Source organism: Astyanax mexicanus, chromosome 6 (assembly GCF_023375975.1).
Source record: "Astyanax mexicanus isolate ESR-SI-001 chromosome 6, AstMex3_surface, whole genome shotgun sequence".
Taxonomy (NCBI): domain Eukaryota; kingdom Metazoa; phylum Chordata; class Actinopteri; order Characiformes; family Acestrorhamphidae; genus Astyanax; species Astyanax mexicanus.
In genome coordinates this window covers 32,108,658-32,135,540 of record NC_064413.1, presented here as the reverse complement: position 1 = coordinate 32,135,540, position 26,883 = coordinate 32,108,658, and the positions used below count along the sequence as shown (strand labels likewise).

General features: G+C 39.8%; 1 protein-coding gene across 2 annotated transcripts in view; it reads left to right on the top strand.

Moving 5' to 3' along the window:
• The window catches only part of rspo1 (R-spondin 1), a 42,464-nt gene extending 17,688 nt beyond the window's left edge, over positions 1–24,776 (top strand). For both annotated transcript variants that reach the window (XM_015606461.3, XM_007251793.4), the window contains exons 4-6: positions 6,397–6,540; positions 11,380–11,592; positions 23,025–24,776. In XM_015606461.3, the coding sequence (XP_015461947.3) occupies positions 6,397–6,540; positions 11,380–11,592; positions 23,025–23,179 (512 nt within the window). In that variant the 3' untranslated portion in view covers positions 23,180–24,776. The remainder of the gene's footprint in view (positions 1–6,396; positions 6,541–11,379; positions 11,593–23,024) is intronic.
• The last annotated feature ends 2,107 nt before the right edge of the window (positions 24,777–26,883 follow it).

Below are 26,883 nucleotides of genomic sequence, written 5' to 3'. Positions count from 1 at the left end.
TATTCTTTTTTTGAACATCTGCCAGCTGTCACATAATCAGTAAACACTAGTGACCCAGTTTCGTTGGCAGCCATACATGCCCACGTCATAATAGTGCCTACATCATGTTTGCCAGATAATATGGTGAGCTTCAGATCATGATCTGTTGGTTTCATCTGTTCAAAGAATCTTGTTCCTGAACTGGGCAGATTTTTAGATGTTATATATATTTTTTATTAATATATATTATTTATATATTATTATTATATATTTTTAAATAATTATATATATTTTTAATGCATATTATTATATATTTGTTGTGTTTAAATTATTGAAGGCGCTTCCTTATTATTAAGTTTTATGATATTTCTACTTCCTTAGGAGCAAATCATTTTGCTCTCATCCAAAGCTTGCCAGTGCATTCCTTCTTTCTTAAGAAGAATGTTAATTTGTTTTCTCCTAACATTTCTGCTGTCTCTGATACCCCCTGCTACCTCCTTCACTTGCATCATCACTTCCTCAGACCACATATTTAGAGATTTCTTTAGGCCTCTCGCAGTAACTATTTTTTTAACAGTATGATTGTCCCAGAAATAATTGTAATAAATATTATTATTGTCATTTTAAGATAATTGTGTGCCACTGACGAAATAATAAATCAGTTTCATAGTAATGGAATTATTATATATTTATTGGGGCGGTTTCCTAGACAGGGATCAAGCAAAGTCGTAGACTATATGGAAAATTTCTATTTAAATTAATGTCCATTAATGTCCATATCTTATAATAATATAATAAAATATAATAATTTGATAACATAATTATGGTAGTCCTCGTTTTAATGTACAGCCACCCAACACAAATTCAGCACTTGAAATCAGCTCCAGAAATGAATGAAATAAGGGATCCCTTCAATCCATTAAAACTGGCCATCAATTAATTGCCCAGTTGTCAGGTGCGGGTGCAGGGAGGACGCGGAGGTGGACGCAAATGCAAACAAAATGGGATTTATTAACGAAAACAAATGCAAAATACACAGGGATATACCAAAAACAGGACTGAGGAAACTGGGGAAAACATGGAGCACTGACAGACGATAAACGTACAAGGATCGACACCGGGGAAATGGAACACGGACCTTAAATAGAGGTGCACACACACAGGAAACAGGAAACACCTGGGACGAAGGGGCGGAGCTACAAATGAACACAGGTGAGTGGAAAAACACTGGGAATGAAACACAGACCTGAGAATAACACAGACATGAGAAGCAGACAGACAAAAGACCTGACAGAACCCCCCCTCTAACGCGCAACTCCCGGGGCGCGTAAAAACAGATCCCCAGGAGCCGGGCAAGAGGGGGTGGAAAACACAACAGGATACCAAACAAGACTAAGACTGGGCACAGACGAGAGGAGACTGGCCAAAGGACGGGACAGGAAACTGAAACACAGACTGGACCCTAGACAACAAAGGGGACTGGACTAAGGACGTAAACGGACATTGGACGTTAGACTGGACACTAGACACAAATGGAGACTGGACATTGGGCAGGACAGGGGATGGGAAATGAGACTGAACAGGGGACTGGACAGAGGGCATAAACGGAGACCGGACATTGGGCTGGACAGGCGATACAGACTGGGACTGGAATGGAGACTGGGGAGGTGGGAAAAGCAGAGACCGGACAGGGGAAGAGAACTGAGACTGGACAGAGGGCGGCACATCGGGCAGGGATGCAGATAGGGCAGGGGACATGAACAAAGACTGGACAGGGGACGGAGACTGGACGAAAGACTGGACAGGTGGTTGGACGTTAGACTGGGACAGAGACTGGACTGTGGACGAGAGAACCGGGACAAATACATTTACAGGGACAGAAACTAGCACAGTGACGGGGAAAGGAACAGAAAAACCTAAGGGGACAGGAACATGAACGAACACAGATACGGGGACCAGGACAGGGAGAGACAGGGGGACCAAAAACATAGGAGGGTGCCCAGGACCAGCAAAAGTCTGTGGGGACAGCCTGGGCACAGTACTGGGGGCAAAGTCAGGAGGCCTTGCTGACACGGGGCCTAGGGCCAAACATTGTTCTTGGAGCAGGTACAGGAACAGGAGCGGCGGGCACCGCTGGCACTGGAGCTGAAGCAGTGGGTACCACGTGGGTGGCAGGCACTGCAGACACAGGAGCGGCGGGCACCGCTGGCACTGGAGCCGAAGCAGTGGGCACCACGTGGGCGGCAGGCACTGCAGCTTGGGCAGGCGCGGCGGGTGCCGCGGGCACAGAGTCAGAGGCGGCCGGAGCCGCGGGCACACAGTCAGAGGCGGCAGGAGCCGTGGGAACAGGGTCAGAGGCGGCTGGAGCCGCGGGAACAGGGTCAGAGGCGGCCGGAGCCGCGGGCAGCGCTGATACAGAGGCGGCCGGAGCCGCGGGCAGCGCTGATACAGCTGGGGAAGACGCCGATTCAGCGGGAGCTGAGAGTGCGGCTGCCGCCAAGATCCGGCCTGGAACCGCAGATTCAGCAGTGGGCGAGGCTGTAGAAACCGGACCGGAGCTTGCTTCTGGAGCAGGAGTCGCAGACCTGGAATCCGGCCGGGCTGGAGAGCTGGAAGCAGGTGGGGCTTGAGAGCGCGGTGGAGCTAGCAGGCTAGCTAGCTTAGCCGGAGCTTCAGAGAGCGGCGCTGCCGCCGGCGCTTTCTCGGGGGGCGGCGCGGCCACCGCTGAAGTCTCGGGGAGCGGATGAGCCGCGGGGGTCTCGGAGCGCGGAGCCTCAGCCACGAGCTTCTCGGAGCGCGGATGAGCCGCGGGGGTCTCGGAGCGCGGAGCCTCTCGGCCTCGGGATTCTCGGAGCGCGGATGAGCCACGGGAGTCACAGAGCGTGGCGTCCCATCCGCTGGCTTCACAGAGCACGGCATCTCGGCCGCGAAAGTCACTGAGCGCGGGTAGAGTACAGCCCCTGGGGGAAACGGCAATGGAGTACGGGCTGGTGCGGGGTAGAGCTCCTCCTCCTCCTCGGAGCTACTGGGCGCACATCCCAGGTAGTCCCACGGGCTGCGCGCCACTTGCCTCGGGTACTCATGGCTACTGCCAAACACGGGATGAGACCCGAGGCTCAACGCACCAACCCTTAGCGCCCCCCCAAGAAAATCCTCCCCCGTAAAAGGATCCTCTTCATGCTGGCGGGACCCCTTAGAACATCTACCCCGAGGCCTGTGGCGTCCTTTAGGCCTCTGGGATTCCAACGCCGGGGTCCCGCATGGTGCATGGCGGATCGCCAACCTGGAGCCGGTCCACTTGTTTGCTGCGTCCATATTTAGGTCGATCCTTCTGTCAGGTGCGGGTGCAGGGAGGACGCGGAGGCGGACGCAAATGCAAACAAAATGGGATTTATTAACGAAAACAAATATAAAATACACAGGGATATACCGAAAACAGGACTGAGGAAACTGGGGAAAACATGGAGCACTGACAGACGATAAACGTACAAGGATCGACACCGGGGAAATGGAACACGGACCTTAAATAGAGGTGCACACACACAGGAAACAGGAAACACCTGGGACGAAGGGGCGGAGCTACAAATGAACACAGGTGAGTGGAAAAACACTGGGAATGAAACACAGACCTGAGAATAACACAGACATGAGAAGCAGACAGACAAAAGACCTGACACCAGTTGTTTTTGATCCTGTGATAATAAAGAGATTACTTATTCTTTTAAAAATCTATAACCTCTGAATTATTACTGATGTATTTTGGTTGAACTTCTTATATTTAGGCTGAAAAATCTACGCACTCCACTTCAATCACATCTTGATTTCTTCATTTCAAATCTAGGCAACATTAAAAAAAACAGGTTACTGTCCAAATAATTGTGTGGACATGATTGTGTATCTCTCTCTATATTTGTGTGATTTTCTAACAATGCTATTTTTTTGGATTCTGAAGTACTACCTTCTGTGATGCCAGCATATGGGAACATTTTGCTGTGATTGAAGGAATGTCAGGGAAAATGAAAGATAAACAGCTGCACAGTGTGTCTTGTAAACTGATGGTGGTATCTCTACAGAGGCTGAGTTTAGCCGAAGTTTAGCATTTTTCTACTTTAGGCCAACCGAACTTTCCTAGTTGTAAATTGAACAAACCTTTTCTTTTCTTTTTCTTTTTTTTTCAAGTAGAAGCAAAGCTGATTAGTGTGAACTGCAGCTTGGACTCATTATTTTTGGTTACAGGAAGAAAATACAGGCTTTTGTTTTGCGAGATACCCACTCACATCACGTTACTTAATGTCTCTCAGATGTTGCTGTGATTTGTCTTTTTTCTAAATGGTCATTAAAGGTAATCTCAGTTTAGACATGAAAGTGAAGGGGGATTGCCCTGCAGTCTTTGCATTTCACAACCAAACTCAAGGATTCTCGTCAGTGCATTTTATAATTTTATAATATAATGGCTTCAATAATCATTTTTACATAGTATGATATCAGTTAATAACACAAATACTTTATCTTATGGATAGTAACAGAGGATGCTTCCACAAGTGTAAACTCTTCCCAAATACTCTTTATTTAACTGTATAAGATGTTGCAATAGACTAAGCATACATTAAATCAGTGTTTCCTCAACACTGGTCCTGGAGGTAATTATACCTGCCAATTTTGTTGCTTTTACAGTGTCACAGAAATGTGCAGGACAGGGTGCCTTCAGGATAGGGTGGTATAAAAAATAAATGTTTAAATGTTTTTATTACATCGCCAGAACTAGGGTAACATTACCAACCAAGGGAGCAGCTATGCTGCTGATTGTATTCAGGTGACAGAACTGGGCTGGAGGTGGAGTGAGGCAGAGTGTCAGGTAGAAGTCCAAAGTGAACACATACATCAAACTACTTCTAAACCTGAGAAAAATTTGTGCTGAATAACATTTTTAAGGAGCTTAAACCAATTTAGAATATTTTGAGAATATTTAACAGCATTGTTGCACATCACACCTCTACTCCAGGATAACGGTTAAAAATGCTGCTTTAAAAAATTGTTATTGAACATATAAACTAGCTCATTTCCACCTTTTTCTTTTCAGCACAATTGTTAACATAGGCTGAATTAATTAATTGCACATGCAATGAATGATATTAGACTATATATTTATTTAAAAAGCTGAAGAAAATGTACTTTGCGGTGGCATTGTGTGCTGTAATAGGTTACAGTGAGGCTACAGTGCATGCTAGCCCTTCATTTCAACCTTCCAACTCAAAGCCCTCAGTGGGTTTACCCGCTGTAATTATTCAATCAGCTGGTTGTATTCGATTCATCTCCAAATCCCCGAGATGTCTTGTTAGCAACATTTGTCTTACATTAAGCTTACATTTGTAAATGCGTGAGTAAAAAAAGTATTCTCTCCAAACATCACAAATGTCAAATTTAGTTGTCAAGCATTTTAAAGTAGTAATTGAGAGCAGAGGTTATAAAGAAAAAAAAACAAAAAAACACGGAGCCAGAACGCTCTAAAGCCCTCTCCTGTCTTTGGCCCGAACTGAGCGGAGGAGATATGTGTGTATAACTGCCCCTAAGGTGTCCACTCAGAATGCTTTTTTGACAGGTTCCCATGCTGTAATCGAGTGTTTCTTCATATCTCCAGACCATTTAATGTGATCTTCTCACTGGAACCGGTTTTACGATCTGACCTAATGTTAAATTGATACTGTATAGACGCCATCTACAGTTACAGACGCTCAGATCACCCAGATTGCTGGATTCCTGTATGAAGGATTACGTGACGCGGTTCCTAAGAGCAAAGGAATTAGATAATGGTGATGGGAAGAAGGTGGGGAAGCGTATGCTGGTAGTCGTGTTGGTAGGTGTCTGTTTTTCATTGCTGTAGAGCTCATAATTGCCCCAATTTAGAGTAGTTTAGTTGGTTGTTTGACTGAAGAAGCTGAGCTTGTAATGAGATGGAGGCGGTGTACGCAGGCACACACACACAGTTCTGACGTACAGGGCTCTTGGACTGGACTTGCTCACCCCTGCTTGTTTTGAAGGGGAGGGGAGGTAGGGGATCGGTGGCTGCTCGTGGACATATGCTTTAAAAAGGTTTTGGGTGTTATTTATGGTATAACTTAATGCCTGCATATATCCTCTCTCTCCATGATTGCTTTTCCCTCCTCCACCAATAAATCTCCAAACAGCGGCTATTCAGCCTGCATATTTCACTTAAACATGCCCGTGAAATATTACAGCTTCCTCCAGGGAACATCAACATTGTCCATTAGGTATCTCTTTCACTCAAATAATAGAAAATTGATAGCCACTAAGTATAAATTCACTGACAGCTTTAATCTGAAAGCACACAAAAGTGGCTAGACAGGTTCACCGTTACTGTCGTTTGCTGACCACTTTTGTCTTTTTTCTTTCTTTCAGAATGCAAAATAGAAAACTGCGCAGACTGCTTTAGTCGAACGTTCTGCACAAAATGTAAGGAGGGTTTGTATTCGTACATCGGTCGGTGTTACCACAGCTGCCCTGAAGGCTTAACCACCATCAACAGCACCATGGAGTGTGTAGGTGAGAGACTCTACTAATTAAAAAAGCTGACCTAATGACATTTCTGACTTTCATATATGATGAATACTTTCTACAGAAGAACAGAACAATGATGCATACACATCAGATCCCTGGGAAGCCCCACACTATACATTAATGATCTGTAAAATCCTTTCTTACTTATGTGATTTAAAAACACAATAGAATTTGGAACTAGAAATTTAATCATAATGTGTCTTGATTTTTTAGCAAATATAGAAAAAAATGTACTATATACAGTGTTGGGAAGGTTACTTTTAAAATGTAATCCCTTACAGATTACTGATTACATCACTCAAAATGTAATTTGTAACGTAATCAGTTACATTACTTCAAGTGAGTAACGTAATCTGATTACTTTGGATTACTTACAATATTGTCGTTTTTTTAAGCCTGAATAGATGTAGCAACCACATATTGCATATTATTCTTTTATTTTTCTTTCCAGTTAACAAATAGATAAACAAATAAAAAAGCCTTTTCAATCACTCTATAAAAATACTTATGAAACAATTTCATCAAACAATTTTATGAAACACTTCTATAAATTGATGATAAAACAATTTAAAACCAAACAATGTAACAACAACTGTAAGCTATCTAATTGCAGGTTTGCCACCAGTGTTAATTTTGACAACAAATTGTGATTTAGTCTTAGTTATAGTCTTGTGACGAAAATAGCATTTAGTTTTAGTCACAATTTAGTCATCTAAAATGTTTTTAGTTTTAGTCGACTTAATGTCATAAGAATATAGTCGACTAAAATTACAGTAAATTTAGTCGACTAAAATGTAAAGGGTGTAAATGTAAATGCTTTTTCATCAGTTCCCTTGAATTATTAACTATACACTTATATGAAATGAAACGTTTAATAACCACTTGAGTAATATTGTTAATGTTTGAATGTGAAATATATTTATATATGATTTAATGTATATTATTATTATTATTGTAGGTGTGTGACTATATGTATTTTACATTTAAAATTTTGCTCTAGAAATCAGGTCATAAAACAACTGAATAGTTAAATTATAGTTTAAACAGAGCTGTAAATGCAAAAAGAGCTTTTAAATGATCTAGTTTTATCTCCAGCAGTAACCCAGCACACCTACTGGAGCTACATTCTATAAATGAGATCAAAAACACACCTTCACACACTGTCCTGTAGAGATGCTCTCAGGATGTACTGAGAGACTTCATGAGTTAAAGTGAGAAACTTATGAGAAAGTGCTGTAAGGAACTTTACACAGACTTTTGGGTTCATAGATTGACTTATTTTATTGTTTTATTTTCGTTATATTATCGAGTTCCTTTCTGACCTGTTCCTGCTTTAACACTAGCTATATCTTTCCCACTGTGAGACTAAACAGATGATCTGATCTTAATGAGAGATTTCTGTATCAGTTCTGTGTTTTAGTGCACTGCTGAGTTAAACACATCAGCTCATGAAATAACATCAGTATTAAAACGCTGATCTCTGCATGGAGATCTGTGTGACTCTGGTCTGCTGAAGCTGAAAGATTAGTGGTGTTTTTACCGGAGATGGAGTCGCTCCACGCGGTTTACACGTTATCTTGTTTTTCGCGACGTCAAAGGAGAAATATATCGCCTCTCCTCTCCTCTCTCTATCTCCCTGCTGAACACTGTCGAGTTAACTTCCAGTCGAGCTCCGTAACGACAGGTTAATTCCCGGGTTTGTAACTGAGCGCGCAGCGCTACTGCAGGAGAGGCGGGTACTGATTGGATGAGTACCCCGCTTATCCCGCCTCTCCACCTTCGCTAAAGTAGCAGTGATTGGATCTCTTCCTAACTGGTCCCTACCTTTCACAAAACTAAATCAGTTCTGATTGGATTTCGTCCCTGCCAAACATTTTCGTCTTGTTTTTATTCGTTGACCAAAATGTCAGTTAATTTCGTCTCGTTGTGTGTGCGGAGCCGCTGTCTGCCCCTCCTCCCTGTGTGTGTGTGTGTGTGTGTGTGTGTGTGCAGCGAGATGGGACGAGGGGCAGACAGTTCCCTTTCATATCAGAGCGATTTCACCGCAAAATGTTATTTGCGTTTTGTCAGTGTTGGAAGAGCAAAAATAGGAAAGTACCGCAATGTAACCCTTTTATTTTAGCAGAGTAACTGTAGTCTGATTACCACTTACTGAAGCAGTAACTGTAACCGATTACAGTTACTTATAATTTGTAATCTGATTACGTAACGCCGTTACTTGTAATCCGTTACTTCCCAACACTGACTATACAGCTCTGGAACAAATAAAGAGACCACTTCAGTTTCTGAATCAGTTTCTCTGATTTTGCTATTTATAGGTATATGTTTGCGTAAAATGAACATTGTTCATGTTGTTTTATTCTATAAACTACAGACAACATTTCTTCCAAATTCCAAAAAAAAAATGTCATTTAGAGCATTAATTTGCAGAAAATAAGAAACGGCTGAAATAACAAAAAAAAGATGCAGGGCTTTCATATTCATATTCATAAAGTTTTAAGAGAAACTTATCAGAAATCAATATTTGTTAAAATAACCCTGTTTTTTAATCTCAGTTTTCATGCATGTTGGCATACTCTCCTCCACCAGTTTTACATGATGCTTTTGGATAACTTTTTTGCACTCCTGGTGCAAAAATCCAAGCAGTTAAGCTTGATTTGATGGCTTGTGGTCATCCATCTTCCCCTTGATTATATTCCAGAGGTTTTTAATTTGGTAAAATATTTTTTTCCACAGCTGTACTGGTACAATGCACATTGTTCTATATGTGAAAATTAATCTGTATTTTTTGCCTTATATATGTCAGTACCATACACAGTAACAGTAACACATTTTACTGTTGGAACAAAGCCTTTCAGCTTTATTCAAGAGATTTAACATATTGAAAAATATTGCATATTGTTCTTTTAGGTAATAAGCCACTTATTACAGTCTTATTACAGACATTTAAACTGGCTTTACATTAATTACAATATCATAATTATTAAATTAAGGAGCATTTTTAATACCTTGATTTAAATCATTTGTTTAAGTCGCTAGGCCAGTAATTCAGCCACTTTCAGTTGCTGCTTGTTTGTGGATCTTTATGCCTTTAGTAATAAAAAAACTTTATCAGTTGGGTTAAGGTTAGGAGACTGACTCCTTTAAGGCCCTTCAATTAAGAACCTTCATTTAAGAACCTTTAATGTTACCTTTAATTTTTAATTTCTTTGCTCTTGGATTGCTTTTGCTGAGTCATTGTGTTTTTTTTATTTTACTAGTCTTTCACTGAATCTAAACTTAGTTTAGTTAGAAGCATAGTTTTTTATACACTTCAGTCAGCAACTATAAAATGTATGCCTAAGCCCATGTTTGACAGTTAAAATTCTAGACAGTTATAGATCCAAAACATTTCCTTTTCTTATCCATCCTCAAATTTTGGTACCTGTCCAAAGTACTTTCTTTTTTTTCCTAGATGTTTTTTTGTCAGTAAATCTAACAGTCAGTTCTGGCCACATCTTATTATGAAACCTGAAGCTTTTTAGTCATTTGCTTCATTACTTTTGAACCTATGAAAGAGGAGGTACATCTTAAAAAAGTGCCGTAATTCTGGTAAATGCACTATTTTTGTAAACACTTTTAAATTAGTTTACACGTCAATCACGTCATCCTGATTGCTTCATTTCAAATCCACAGAGGTGGCGGACCGAGGCAAAATGACAAAACCTTGTGTGCTTATGGACCTGACTGCATATGGTGCCAACATTTCATGATGACTAAATTAATAAGTTAAAAGTGTTTTCTTTTTCCCGCAGAGTTACTGGGTTTTGTTCCAACGTGTAATTGAATGATTTTGTAGGAGCTATTTGAGGTTATGTGTAAGATTGTTGCTTATTCAAGGGACTCGATTCTGTTTCCAAACATGGGAAAATAACAGACATGGATGTTATGAAAGTTCTGAGATTGAAATTCACGTGGGACTCCCCCTTTTTTTTTTTTGGTCTTTGTTAGACAGCATATTCGACCCAAACTATTTTATACAGTCTTCACTTCACTGCGAAGCAGTCACAGCAATGGTACGAGAGAAAACTCGCTGGGCTACATACAGCTTTTTTCTGCTCTGTTCTCCACGTTTCTCTGGGGTTTCTCAATCGCTAGTGAAAGGAACGTTGGAGAGCAGCCTGCTGGATGATAAGGGCTTTATTGATTTATTTTGAAAATTGTTCTGTCATAAGCAAGCAAACACAGTGCTAATAGCATTACTCCCTGACTGCCCTGGCTTCCCCAAGCTGCTTGGCTTTTAATTGAGGAGCCTCGACTTCCAAGGTAACATTACCCGTGCTCCCTTACCTTCATCAGAGAATCAGTCCAACACTTCTTATCATATATTTTTCTCCCTGTAATTGTTTTTGGCAGTGTCAAGCTCCTTTCAGCTACTCTGCCACATGTGCCATGTTAAAAAAAAACCTCAAAGATAAAAACGATCAAGCTAGAAACTTCCAAACCCCAGAAAGAACAAAAAATTAAGCGTTGAACTTGGTGTCCAATTGAAAACAGCTCAGACCACATTGAAGTCAGGACTAGAAATTGACAGTATGTCATAAGGTTGGATAAAAATGGAGCCCACCACAGATAATCATAACAAAGGCCCTCCCTCTGATCGAGGAGGAATAAGAGGATATGAGTGATGCTGGACATTACCAGTCTGATTCCTAGTCCTGAATTCCTTAGGGTTCACTGATATGAGTTCCTCCATACTTGTTTGCACTGAGTCAGTCTGATCTTGGAATGAAAACGTGGAGGAACGTGGTTCTTCATGACAGCTTTTTTTTTCGCTTGTTCTAGTGCAATGTGAGCTGGGGGAATGGAGTCAATGGGGCCCTTGCATGAAGAAGAACAAAACGTGTGGTTTCAAAAAGGGCAATCAGAGCCGTAGGAGGGAGCCCACGCAGCCCCCGAGTCCAGCCACTGTCACTGGACACGCGTCTGCCTCTACCTGCGCTCCGGAAACCGAGTCACGGAAGTGCACTGTACAGAAGAGGGTCCCCTGTGGAAAAGGTAAGCAGCGAGACAGGAAACACACAAGACCAGCATGTGTGGAAGGGAAGCTATGAATTATGAGTGAATAAATATTTGTCAGTTTTAATTTAATATTTACAGGCTGTATCCTGGGCATAGCCATTCTAAGCTCGAAGTTTGAGTTTATTTATGCAGCAGCAGATAGACGCAATGTTTTTTATCACAGCAGAGGATGAATATATCTGTGAATATGAACAGTAAACAGCAGCAGTGCAGCTGGAACATGATTTGAAGACAGGCTTATGTTCGTATTTTTCAGTAACCGAGTCGAGTCCAGCAGTTAGCAACAATAAGACATTTAGACACTAGAGAAGAGATGGAAATCAAATGGGCCAGCATGTGATAAAATCAAGGTACTTCTGAATAAATACTAACAAGGCTTTTAATAGCTTTTACTCTTATTTCACTCTAAACTGAAATATGAAAAAGAAATATGAGTGATGGGCAGCTGATCTGTGCTGGGTGGTGGGAAAGGCATAAGCCTAAACATTTGCTAGTAGGGCATTTCTGTAGGTACACCATTCCCATTCCACCTTAAAGGGCGAAACAGCAGTTATACTCTGTCACCTGAATGATTTAAGGTGGAATGGGACAGTTAAAACAAAAAAAAGCTAGCTTCAAATGGTTAACTTTAGCTCCCTATCACAGAGGAAATAGAACTGGACAATAATAAATACATGTCAAAACCCCTCTACTCCTTTTGAAGAGATACAGTGTCCTAAATTTAACTAAATTCCAGCAGTGAGGTTGCTGAACTTTATCGCTCCTCTACTATTTACAGCAGACTGGCAGGGTCACCAACAAAGCACCGCTAGTAGCCTGGAAATGAAGTAGTGTTCTATATATTCATTTATTTTGACCATGTAGGTTATCCCATTTCTTAAGAGAGGATTTCTACCACTTCCCCTTAAAACTCATTGTGAAAAAACAAGAGGTATTGGTACAAATAAAAAAATGGGTTTGGGCCTTTTCTCAACTGCTTTGAATTAATCAATAGTGGCTATTAAACTGATATATAAGATTCCATGTGAAGTTATTAGAGAAATAAAGAGAAATTGGGTCTTTTGTTAGAGTTTTAGAGGCTGAATATCTGACATTTGCTAGTAGATATCACATTTTCACTTTGGACCAGAGCGAAAGCTGTCAGAGAGTTTTATGAAAAACGTCGACTGTTCACTGGCCAGTTTACTGCCTTGGTTAATAATCTGGCTGACCGCACACTGCTGTGCGTTTATATGATTTGCAGCCGAATCAAAGACATCATGTTTGGTCAGCTTGTTTTCATGAACATTGAAATTTTCTGCCTGCTCATAAAATGGACCATGCAGAACTTCAGAACTCTAAACACAGTCAGATCCAGCAGAGGTCTGGGAGACCACTCAACCTTGAAAATGAGGCACAAAGTACACAGGGTGGGCATTTAGTTCATTTGCAGTTCATATAGCTGCAGCACATGCTTCTTCTTACTCTTTTACCTCTATCACCAGTCCCAATACACACTGCTCATAGCATTAATACAGTGCTAGTCTGGCTTCCTCAAGATGCATGGCCTATAAGTGAGGAACCTTACTGGGGAGTCTGAGATTAATATTTTGGCACCACTCGTGCTCCCTCATTAAGTGTATGTTTAAGATCAAAATTCAAAGTTTATTTGTCACATTCATACATGTCACAACTTGAGGTGAAATGCTTTGATCGCTGCCTGGTCTCATGAAACAAGTAGAGTTGATAATTATTATAAAATAAAAAATATAAAATAAAGCAAAAACAAAGATGTCAAAGAACATAAATATATATAGACACAGATTGAATCTAAATTAACAGAACAGATATACAGAAATTAAATATAGAAATATTAAGGGATCAGACCAACACTTTGCCAACTTTATTCCACAAGATAAAGTTTATTTCAAAAGATTCACATAATGCCAATAGTGGAAAATTAGTCAATATTCAAGAAATACCTATAATAACAACACTAAACATTTTTTCTCCCCTTAGATTCACCTTCTGTTCCCAGCCATGAACAAAAAGCTCGCCTCCAAGATTTTTTTTTTTTCAGAGAGCCTTATCATCTAATCATGTTATCTGTAAAAAACTGTAAACATTGTTTTGGTATCACAGCGGTGTTTGGCTAGAGTGGCCACTGAACTCCCATATCTGGAAAATGTGCTGGTGTTAGTATCCCCCCTGTGAAATCTGGCTCCTTAATAGTGATATATATATATATATATATATATATAAACCTAAAAAGCTTTGAACCTGGCTTATAACAGTTTGCTCCTTCTGCTATGAGAATAGTCTGTATAGCAAACAGAGTATATCTCTGTATATCAGAGTATAGCAGAGGATTAATATTTCTTTGTACAGAATTTCCATGAGTTTTTCATTCACTACATTTGTTAGCGGGTTAAAATCGCAAATGACAAGGATTATACATTTTAGTAATAATTATTTATCTTCCCTGTTCATTGTTTGAACTCGAACAGGTCAGCGCATTATGCAAATTTACTGCATTTGCATACTTTCAGTGTAAGTTCTGCATGTTTCTTGTTGTGACATTATTTTTGGCAGCAAAGAGTAATTGTATGGCACATAAATGCACACTTAAAATCCTTCCCACTAGCTCTTTCGTGGCTCACAGGCGAGTATATCGTACTGTAGCCTGCATGTTTACCGTGTTAAAACAAGCTACATGGGACGAACCGCTAGCTAATATTGCCCTGCTCTCAGTGTAGCACTAGCGGTTAGCCGGTAATGCAAATGCTGCTGCACACAGCCTTAGTGGAAATCTGAAAATCTAAGCTTACTGTTAATAAATTGAAGCCCTTTACTCACCCAAACAAACAGTTTTCAGGAGGGAAATCTGTGTAGATTAACATCCAGCACTCATTTGACTTGGCTTTTAATTGAGGAGCCTCGACTTCCAAGGTAACATTTTGGCATTACCCGTGCTCCCTTACCTTCATCAGAGAATCAGTCCAACACTTCTTATCATATATTTTTCTCCCTGTAATTGTTTTTGGCAGTGTCAAGCTCCTTTCAGCTACTCTGCCACATGTGCCATGCAAAAAAAAAAAACTCAAAGATAAAAACGATCAAGCTAGAAACTTCCAAACCCCAGAAAGAACAAAAAATTAAGCGTTGAACTTGGTGTCCAATTGAAAACAGCTCAGACCACATTGAAGTCAGGACTAGAAATTGACAGTATGTCATAAGGTTGGACAAGAATTGCAGTTTTGTTTACTTAGCTTAGCTTTACTTAATTTGTTCCCCTCCTCCCAAACTTGTAATACTCATTCGAAATATTTTTAGTGATAAAAACTTTTTAGATATATACTGTAAACTAGATTAAAGATTATTTCTCTTGCCAATTTTTGGTTTTGTTTGCAGGTGTGTGAAGTGAGCCTGTGTCAGTTTTTTAGGTCTTTTTAAGTGTAAATACTACTGTGCTAGATAAGAGACAGTGCTAGATAAGAGTTGTAACATGGCTCCTCATGTGGTTGTTAAAACACAAACATTGATAAGCGAACTCCTCGTAACGTCTTAATCCTGACAAACAGTCTTAGCACCACGCGTCGTACCATGACGTTTTTTCCTCTTCTTTCTTCTTCTGAGAGGTTCAAGTAGGCTGTGGACCATGTTCTTCTTCAGGGGAGAAGTGGGCTCCATGCTGGACTGTGTATGACAGCACCATCTGAGAAATGAGAGGCAAATTTACACTGCGTGACGCCCTCATTGTGGAAAGAATTTCAGCCCCGGGTCCATAAGAATAATTAACAGTGAAATATTATAAACTACCCCATAAAAGAGCTATACTGCCTGCCAGAGTTTTAAACTTAGTGACCACTTGTCGGAAAGAGGGCGGCGAGAGGCAGGGGCGTGTTGCGCTGACGGCGCTTGATGTGTGGGAAGACGTCGGTTTGCAGTTCGTTCTTGAAACTGCTGAAACTTGAAGTTTACATGTGCTAGAGCTGCACAGGGTCAGCAGCTGAGCTTTGGTGAGATGTGAGGTGTGAATGGAAGAAGCAGTGTTGTTCTTGTTCTATGTATTAATGTGTAGGTTTCAGGTATCCTCAACCTTCTTTTATTTTTTTTCATGTGCGTAAATGAGCACCTCGTGCTAAATTAGCAAGACTGTTAATACATTTGCTGGAATTGGCCAACAGGGCTGTTGTAAAAATCACAGGGGGCAGCGCTTGTATAACACTGATTTACTGGTCTGCAGAACTCACGCTTTGCGTCAATTTGGCCGAGAACTTGCTCTTTTTTCCCCCCTCTCTCTTCCTGTAGCTTAATAAATAGGTTTGCACGGAAAGCGGAGTTGCTGGACGCGTGATTGCCTTAGTCAGGCCCTGGTGTTTAGGTTGGATTGAGGGGAGCTGTAATCACTGCTGTCATAAATGAATGGAGCCTGCCCCATTAGTGCTTTATCAGAGGCGAGCTAATGAGCGTCCTGCGCGCTAAGCCCGAGGCTAGGGTTCCCCTCCTGACTGATGAGGGCTTTGCTCTCTTTAAACTAACTTTAGCCTGCAAATCATCATTATCAGAGGCTATTACGGAGGGGTATCGTGTACTTATGGCTACTAAATTCCTTTTGTGAGGAGGAGTGTTCTCTGCAGAGGCCCTCTGAATGTGGACTAAGTTGTGCAAAACCTTCTGTGTACATCTAGTGTACTCTCCAGGAACCCCCTTATAGACAAGCTTAAGATATAACGATTTATATTTAGTTCGTGACTCTCCAGACGCCTCGTTTCGTCTTTTGCCAAGCTGAAGGAATTCGAATTATTACACGTTTTTGTTGCAGGAGAACTCCAATAAATTGTTTAGAAGAAATTTAGAAGAAGTGTTCTGCCAAAGCAGAATAAGATGACATTTGAAAAAATAGGATGAGATCACTCCTTTTCAATGCAGTTCTTCCCACCTAGTTTTAAGAGGTTGAAGGTTAGGCATCACTTTACAAAAATTAGACCCTGTTTATTGGGGAATAAAATCATTATACTACATTAATAACATTAATTTGGTAGAACATTGCCATGCCCACGCGAAATGTTTGCGTAAACACGTAGTTCGAGAGTTGTATAATCAGCAGCAGCAGCAGCTCGCTTTATGCTTTTCTCGCACGCAAAAACGCAACCGAATTCTGAGAGCTCTGCTGTTTGATACAGTGGAGTGTTGTGTCTCTATGAGGACGAGTTCAGAGTATCAGAACAATTTGTTTATATGCACAAAAAAACAAATGGTCAAATTTCCTCTCTGTACTGACGAACTCAAATTATTGGATAAGACCGTGAATCTGTTCTGCCTCTGCTTGCATGGTGAGCTTGGAGTTTCGTAGCTGTGTCTGATTTTGTGTCTGAAACCTGTGGTGTTTTTTTTTTTTTTTTTTTTTTAAGATAAATAAATAGTCTATTATGCTGTTTAGCTAGTGGCCTGTGGTTGAGATTTTTTTGGGAGTAGAAATCTCTGGAGTAGAAAGCCTGATCTGAGTTTTACTTGGCTGGCTCACGTTCTTGTTTGATACTACACTGGCATGCCAAAAGTCATAGGACACATTGCGTCATGTGCCATGGCTTAAAAGAATCTAAAGAAAGCTGCACTGACCTGTGGGATATGCGTATGAGGCCTACTTCATTGAATGTGGATGTGATTTCCGCCAGAGTCGCTTGTCTGTTTTTCTGATGGTCACTGATTGTGTGTATCGGGACAGACATTACCATCAGTGGATACTCTATGATAACTGTCGTATCTCACTACTATGGCACCCATTATCATTCTTCACTCCAGCTCCACCAATTCACAATTCATGAGCACACTGGCCAGTGATAAACCTCACTCACAAGATAATACCTCACAACTTATGCATGTGTGTTCAATGACATTTGTCATTGGCCAGTCTACAGTGTTATAAATTCTGATTTGAATTCTAATTAATGCTTACTTCCATGTTTGATACTATTTCTTTTTTATTTTATAATTGATCTATTAAATACTAAAATACTACTTTTTTATTTTTTTTTTTATTCTCTACATATATAAAGTTGGGATGCTTGTAGGGTACCAAGCAGGGCACTTTCAAACCATCATGACCATTTTTTCCAGTCTTTTTATCCTCTGGAATAAATCCGGTTGTTTGCGTTTTTGTGCTTTTTAGGCTGTAATGTACTTAATTAAAAAAATCCCTTAGTCTGAAACACTTCTTATATGGACAACATAAATAGGTATTCTAAACTTTTTGAGTTGGGTAATATGAAGATATTTTATTATATCGAGAAAAATTGACTTATTGCCATACAGAATATACTTTTCTAAACAGATTATGGATATTAGCAGACAACTGAACATTTAATTCTGTATTAAATATGGGATAGTACGAATGAGTTTGTTAAATAGCATTTAAGAATTTGGAGCTGCTCCTTTTATTTACATTATATCTGCATGTAAGAATATTGTCATAAATATTGTGTATCATCCTTAAACATTGTGATATAATATGCTTACCATATTGTCTACCCCTAGAATAAACTTCTTATATGTAAATGTATTTTGCCCATTTTTGAGGCATAGTTTTTATGTATATTGAGTACTGAGGCTGATATTGATTTATGCATTTAATTCCACTATATCCAACTAAATATATAGAATATGAATCATGTATAACTAATATCAAACATGATAGAGGAATGATATGGTCTTTTTAATGATGCTGTAGTCACTCAATATTAAATATTACAGTTGCTAATTAAATGTAACCTTGCATTAGAATTGAGATGATATTACCAGTACTGTACCAATTCCCAATCTTTATGTTACTAAAAATAGACTAGCCTTTTTTTGTAGTACCGTATTTTTCGGACTATAAGGCGCACCGTATTATAAGACGCACTATCAAAGAACGCCTATTTTCTGCTATTTTTCCATACATAGGGCGCATCGCATTATAAGGCGCGTTAAGTGACACTAGAAAGGGTGCCTATATCAAAGTGAACAGGGGTGGCGCCATGTTTCCCTTCCCCCACCGGGGGTGGTCTCTTGCCGGTGGAGCGTCTCAGTATACAAATCTAGCTCTTTCAAAGTCAAACGAGTGCTGGATATTAATCTACACAGATTCCTCTCCTGAAAACTGTTTATTTGGGTGAGTAACGTGCTTCAGTTTATTTACAGTAAGCTTAGATTTCCAGATGTCCACTAAGGCTTGCTGCACCAGCGTTAGCATAGCTATCCGCTAGCACGCTAGCTAGTCACCTAAACTAGTAAAGTTAACCCAAACTTAAACGACAGCGTTACACTGAGTAATCCTGCGTGTTCTGGTAAGACAGTGAGATATTAGCTAGCGATTCGTCCCCCGTAGCTTGTTTTAACACGGTAAACAAGCAGATTACAGGCTGATAAAACTCACCTCTGAGAGAGTTAGCGCTTAGCATCTAGCTAATGCTAGCCAGGCAAAGCAGCACAGACTTACAGGCCGATAACTCACCTCTGAACGGTGAACGCTTAGCGATTAGCATCTAACTCTAATAATACTGCTCCAGCAGTATTAAAAGTGCTAAATTTAGAAAATACTGATCTCTGAACAGTGAAAAAGCTAGCTAGCTAAGCGGTTAGCATCTAGCTAATGCTATTGCTGCTCCAGCCTCGGAGCGGCACGGCTCTGCACGGAGTGTGTGTTTACTGCTCCTTACACCTGACGGGTAAAATTTAGATAATACTGATCTCTGAACAGTGAATAAGCTAGCTAATGCTATTGCTGCTCAGCCTCGGAGCTGCACGGCTCTGGACTCTGTATAGCACTGAAACTCTGTATAACGCTGCACGGAGTGTGTGTTTACTGCTCCTTACAACCTGACGAGTAAAATTTAGATAATACTGATCTCTGAACAGTGAATAAGCTAGCTAGCTTAGCGGTTAGCATCTAGCTAATGCTATTGCTGCTCCAGCCTCGGAGCTGCACGGCTCTGGACTCTGTATAGCACTGAAACTCTCTATAACGCTGCACGGAGTGTGTGTTTACTGCTCCTTACAACCTGACGAGTAAAATCCATACAAAAGGCGCACCGTATTATAAGACGCACTGTCAATTTTTGTGAAAATTAAAAGTTTTTAAGTGTGCCTTATAGTCCGAAAAATACGGTATATACAATATATGATCCAATAGTTTTTATTAAAATGAAACATCTCCATCACCTTTAAAGCTTGCAGAGTATGATCACAACACAGAACAGATACATGTATGTGTATGTACCTGTGTGTGTGATATAATGCCTTCAACAATCAGAGCTGCAGTTTCAGGAGTGCACCGTGGCTGTAAGGCTCATGTCATGAAACGCGGCACAAATGCTCTCCAGCCCCGTGTGAGTGTTGACTCGGTTTCCAGGGAACACCGAGACTCACAACACCAACTTCATAACAAACATCAGTCAGCACAGAGGCCTCGCTCCCCCTTACAGTAGTGCTGCTGAAGCTGGTGGGAAGTAACCCAGCATGTGTTCCTTTCCCTTTGTTTTTGACAGCGCTGTGGTTAAAGTGGTCTTCTCGAGCAGCGTCAGTCATCTACGCTCAAACGCAAGCAAAGTATTGTTACTCTAAAAATATAATAACTCAAACTCCTCTTAATGTGTGTGTTTAAAAGCACTTTATACTACGAAATCGTACAATCATAAACTTATGTTTTTATAAAAAGAAATCATAAAAGTTAATCAGGTAATCAGATGATGGGAAAACTCCAGAGTTTAAATGAGTCGGGCAATAATCAGATTTTTACTTTTCAATCAGCCAATAATTTCATAGAATAAGACATGATTTACTGTGAACATCATCTTAAACTCAAACTTTTTGAGATTAAATCTATCAGTTTCAGTTTTAAATGCTTGCTGTTGTCCTGTACCCTGCTCTGTTTTCTCACATTCACACACTAAGAAATCTAAAAAATACTCTGTTTAAGAATGTACATGTACATGAAATATGATTACTGTGCTTAAATTAAGCTATTTTTTATCAGATTTCTAGACCACACTCCTATCAAGTTATTCAGAGTATGCTGATCACATGATTACTTGAGTAGTTAGATAACTGCATTAATCTATGTGGTGTCTATCACTGTATGAACTGAATTTTGTTAGATAACAAAATCTTCGCTTTTGGCCTTATTCTTAAAATACAGAATGGACTGACATTAGACACAAAAAAAAGATTTTAGCAGTAAATGCAAAAAGGCAAACATTTAAATGCTAAGTATTAATGTCACCAGGAGGGCTGTTTAAAGGCAAAAACTTGGCAAAACTTTGCATATCATGATACAGGGGTAACAATTGAATATATTATGATATATTTCGATACTGTAAGCAAGGCAATATTGTGAATGTTTTAGTCACATTTTTGGACAACTGTCTAACAATACTCTTATCTAGCAGTTTAGACATGGCAGTAAAGGTAAAAAGTAGTAAACACTAAAAAACAGAGGTACGATATAAGTACTTTCTTGTACTCAAAGGTACTCTTTTTTATAATTGTACCCTTAAAGGTATAATATTGGTCTTTAGAGGGTCAGATGTGTTATCTCTGAATTATAAAGTCTTTCCTAACAAACAGGAAGTACCGATTTGTACCATTTAACCAGGAAAAGAGTACAATCAGTATTCTGTATCACTGTACTAATAAACAAAATCTATTTTAATTATAGATTTTTCATTTAGAAGCCAGACAATTTTGACGCATATTCAAATTTGACACATATTCAGTTGATGAAACTGTTTTTACTTTTATCTTTACTGGTACAAAAAACAGGGGTAGAAAAAAGACTTTCACTGAAAGGTACTCTAATGTACCTCAATATAATATTAATATAATATTTCAGTTAAATTTGAAAAGAAGACAGCAAAAGATTTTGATTGGCTGGTGTGATTTGTTGGTCCTGGGACATCATCAAAGTTGTTGCTTGGCAAAATCAGGAGGTGCGTACAGCCCCAGAGAAAAGCTTTGTACTTTTTAAGTGCAAATCTGTACTTATTTTCTTATCTTAGAGTGTGTATTTGAAATTCGATACAGTATTGTCCAACTAAATATTGCAATACTTTCATATAGTGATGTTTTCTTACAACCCTATTCAACAGTACAAGCAGCACAAATCCACTACAGCCTCTGTTCAGTGTACTCGCAGGGCATGCCAAAAGCTTGAGATATTATGTTTTACATATAAATGACTGTAAAAGTTATATCAATAATCCGAGCTGTGTTAGTCTTGGGACCTTTCATATTCTGGCCTTTTATTTGGAACGTCTCACGTTCAGGCCTGGTCGTATTTCTCTCTCTGACCCCAGGCCTCTGAAAGCATCTCTAATGGATGTTTGCATTGATGAAGTAGTTATGCACTTAAAATAAGTGACAGACTCGTACACACACTGAGCTTAGCGGCGAGAGGCTGCAGGGAGAAGGGCTGTTGGAAAAGCGTCTCACCTCGGCCGGCTCCAGTGTTTATAAAGGCCATTATGTTCCTTCAAGCTTTGTCTCCTTGAGTGTTGAGACCTCTCCAGCTCAGGGCGTCAACCCTCACAAGGCCTTGATTATTACTGTCTGGGCTGCAGTTATGGAATATGGAGAGCTGTTGTGTGTTGCTTGTCAGATCTGCATGGTGCTGGGCTGCATCATGATTACGTTCAGTTTGATGTTCTACTGAATTCGGGACTGGTGGGTGGGAAGTAGGCCGGCCTGGGTTATATTCTGTATCTTAATGTCATAAATATGTATATGAATTTTTATGCTTTGTTATATCATAAGTCACCGTATCAGTTATATATATATATATATATATATATATATAACACCAAAAAAACTTAACATTTACTATTTTTAAATATGACCTATTTAACTGTTATCTTATATATAATAAAGCAATATATACATTTTAAAATTACATACATCTGTGTAATAAAATCAAATTAAGTCAAAGTAAACATAACCATTTTCCATAGTGTTCTAACCTTTTCATGATTTAGTGTTGTACATTTAAATGCAATAATAATCCTATTACACAGGCATGTTTGCAAAGATATTTACTGGTAATTAAATAAGAGGGAATTAAATATGAACTGAGCTATGTGGAAATTCAGGAAAGGCAAGTTGGCCCAGCGATTTCCCTGCAGAACAGATGTATGTGTGACTGTTTTCCTGTGGATAATACACAGTCAATGGGCTAGTATTAAATCAACACTGTTAAATAAGTGTCAAATTTTAACACTTGCCGTGTTAAATGACCAAATCGGTGTAGATTTAACCAGGGCAAATGTATGTATGTTAATGTATTAAGTGTAAAGACTCTGAAATAAATAGCCCTATGCATGTTTCTTCAGGCTGCACCAAGGCAATAATCCATGCTCTTTAAGTTGTTTAATCGTATTATTTTATCTTATTTATAGGAGACAAGGGGATAGGCTCAAAGAACAAAGGAGCTTCATTCGGCAAAAACCGTGTCCGAGACTCCAAAGAGAACAACAAAGGGGGCGGAAAAAGGAAAAAGGTCCAAACCCCTGCTACTACTTCTCCATCCATTATAACAAGCACGGTGACCTAACCCCGCAGTGGCGTGTAGTGGAGGACTAACAAGCGGAAAGAAGAGTCTGAGGAAGACGAGGACTGAAGAGGAATTATGCTGCTGCACATTCACAAAAAAAAGGCTCAAAGAGAACTGGAGGATTGCTGCAATAAATAATGAACTATGTACTGTATTAAGCTAGGCGAGGAGCAGAGGAAAGGCGTTTGTCTGTGCAGTTGGAAGCACTTTGAAAGACTGTACTTCTGAAGGTTGCCCTTTTGTCAGCCAGCCCGTAACAAGGGTTTGGCGGGCAAGATGTTTTGTACGTCCCACATTTGCATTTGATCAAAGGATTAAAGACTTCTATAGTTACTCTTTGGACGACTCTTCAAATGAAGTGTTCCATCGCTCCATGATTTAAGAACATTTAAAAGCCGTTAACATCCTTGTTCATGTTTTCCTAATCACACTTTAATTGGTTTTCCTGCTCCAGTGTCGGCTCTGCTTACTTTTCTGACAGGTACTGAACAGATGGTGTCTGTTGGAGCGCCGTTCGTGTAAGCAGGCCCGGAGAAAATGAACACTACGGAGATACTTTAGTTTTTTATTTGTATTTTATGATGAAACAAAGGCGAGTCACTGGAACTAATTTGTGCTTTGAGAGAGAGAAAGAATTTATTTTGATAATGATCGTTTCTTTTGATAAAGTGTTTCAAAATCAATTTGTATGTAAGAGGACACCTAGCGCTCCAACGAACTTGAGCAAGAGTTTGTTAGACAAAGCTTTCCACTTTCATATTCGTTTTAGCTGACTATGTACAACAAGAGGCTGATCAAACAGTACACAGTATTTCGCACAAAGTGTAGTGATCAGACGAATGTAACGAGCGTGTTCGAGTTGTATGTGATCTGTGTTTGAATGGGTATCTATGTGTCTGTTTGTTTGTTTTTTACATCTTTGTGTTCTGTGTTCAGTTCTGTAGGAAAGAGGAATAAAGATTGTGTGATTGGTCAGAATGGTCTGTAAAGGGATGAACTCCCTTTTTCATGTTATTCGTGTTACCAAATGTGTGTTGTTTGGTACATGTACAATATGTCTGTCTATAAGTTGGGTCACAGTACACACAGTAGCAGTGTGTAACCAGCCCACTAAAGCAAAAAAAAAAAACAGCAGAAAGGAATAGTAAAAAAAAAATAGGAACCTTATACCAGCACAGATATTTCACTAGCCTCTACATACCATACAGCAATCTACATACCATATGGCTGCTCAGTTATTATGCATTTATGTTTGCAACAGGGTCAGATATATTTAGCACATAATCCATGATGATCAGCATTACACACCAGTATCAGAGAAGGCAACACCATTTATTTTTCATGGACAGTACTTGTAGCATTTTCTTGGTCTTTTTTTTTTTTTTTTGCATGACACAACTACTTGCTTCCTCCAGTAGATATTCACCATGGACCTTCATGACGTGAATTCTAACACTGAAACTTTTGATCTTCTATTGGTTCTGATTACTTCATTAATAAAATATACGTTATGTTATTGTATATCTTATTATTTGATACTCCTGCATAAAATAAAATGTACAATTTACTTCAATAAAATGCAGTAAATACATTTTAATTGCTCTGATGTATGTTTTGTGTGGCCTGATTAACAGTACGTACATGGAATCTATCTATCTATCTATCTATCTATCTATCTATCTATCTATCTATCTATCTATCTATCTATCTATCTATCTATCTATCTATCTATCCATCCATCCATCCATCCATCCATCCATCCATCTATCTATCCATTCATCCATAGTTGGTTATTGCCTATGAGCACTAGACTCTCCGGTTCAATTCCCTATCTGGGTGGATTTTTCATGTTTTCTTTGTGTCCACTTTAGTTTCCTCCAACAGTTCAAGAGCATGAAGATCAGGAAACTGGGCTGCTGTAAAATGTATCTATTGTATGTGTAGATACTGTACTGTGTAAGGTTTTGGGCCTCTAAGCAAATGTCTCAGCAAAAAGGGTGTTTTTGCCTGAAAAGAAACCACCACATTGTGTTTAATGGATTTAAATAAACATACAGTAAATACAGTAAAATGAGTTTCTAAAGCATATCCTGTTAGCTAGTCTGAAGAGCAAATTGCAGTTCTAGATTTCTGCTGGAAGCTCCAGCCAGCACCTTAGAGGATATGATCAATTTCATCACCAACACACCTGATTAAACAAGATTAAGCACTGATTAGATAACTGTATAATTAAGCAATATTACACTAGAGGGAGTGCTATAACATGTAATATTGGCACTGCTGTGCTGCGGTCATAGGCACGAGGTCTGCATTGAAACTATGGTACCTGTATGTGGAGGACTAATACAAGGAGAGCCTCAGTTACAGTGCATTACCGGCTGATAATGGCATCCATAGTATGCCTCTCAGCCAATCACATTGCAGGGTCATAACTAACTATGGTATAATACTACTTGATGCTCACGAGGAAAGCTTTGGAGATTTAGTTTTAATGAACACAGTGATGGAAAAATACAACTTTTTAGTCATGTTTGTTCTGGTACTAGTGTTTCACTGAGCAAATCATGTTAATAAGACTTTTGCAGTACTGTATGATTGTATTTTTGTCAATGCGTAAATATTTCTGATGTCCCAGATATAGTTTAGATTTTCAGATTTACAGTGTTAATAGTGTAAAACAAAATATGAACTATTTTAACTAATTTGAAATATTAACTAACAGGTTAACAGATAAAAAAAATGACTAAATCAGAAGCAGGGATCGTTTCTCCTAAGACTGGGATTCCTGTATTTGCTGAAGTTTTTTTTCTGAATGGCTGGAGTGGTGTTGCAGAGGAAAAGCAAGTGCAGGTGATACATTATCACATTAAGTTCTGGGAATCGACGCTTCCAGGCCATGACTTTGAGCAACAGGACGCCATCTTGGGAGGTGGATGTGTGTGCGTGCTGTGCTAATGCAACGCAGCGACTGCAGATCGAAACACAGCAACAGTTGGCGCCCGGGCGAGAGCTATAAAAGTTGAGACAGAAATAAAAACTAATGATGTGTCATCGCCAAGGGGGGGGGGGGGGGCTAGTGAGGCCTGCGCCCCGCAACCCCAACAGCCGTTTCTCATTACGGAGGAGAGGGCAGGGCAACGGTAGAGAGTTCACCGTAAATTACGCTTTCATCCCCCTTCCTGACCATAAATTCTTGCATCGACTCCGTGGGATGCAGCTTTCCCTCTCATTCACCCTATTCCTCTTTTTCTCACCCCGCTCGCTTTCTTCTCACTTCCATCTCTCACCCGTTTTCTCCCTCGTTCTCGCTCCTCTCTCACTGATAGTTTGATGGTATCTGATGGGGTGTCTTGGATGGACTCTGCTGGCAAATCTAAATATGAGGTGTTTTCAGTCATTTTTTAACTCCGCTATTGTGAAACCCCTGTAGGACCACACCAGCGTTTGGAGCCGCAGCAGTACTTATTATTATTACTGTAATTCCTTTGATGGGAGTGAGATTGTCATTGTTTTTCTTTTAAATTTTCGCCCTCTTCTGACCCCCCAACATGAGTGTGCTCAGGTGCACTCGAAGAGTGCAGCCAGATTTCTCCCACACATATCCTGCAATCTTTTTCAAACATGAAAGACCCTTTCTACATGAATTCCCCTCCTGCCAGCGGTTACAAATGTGACTTCTACCAATTTTCCCTGGGCATGTAACA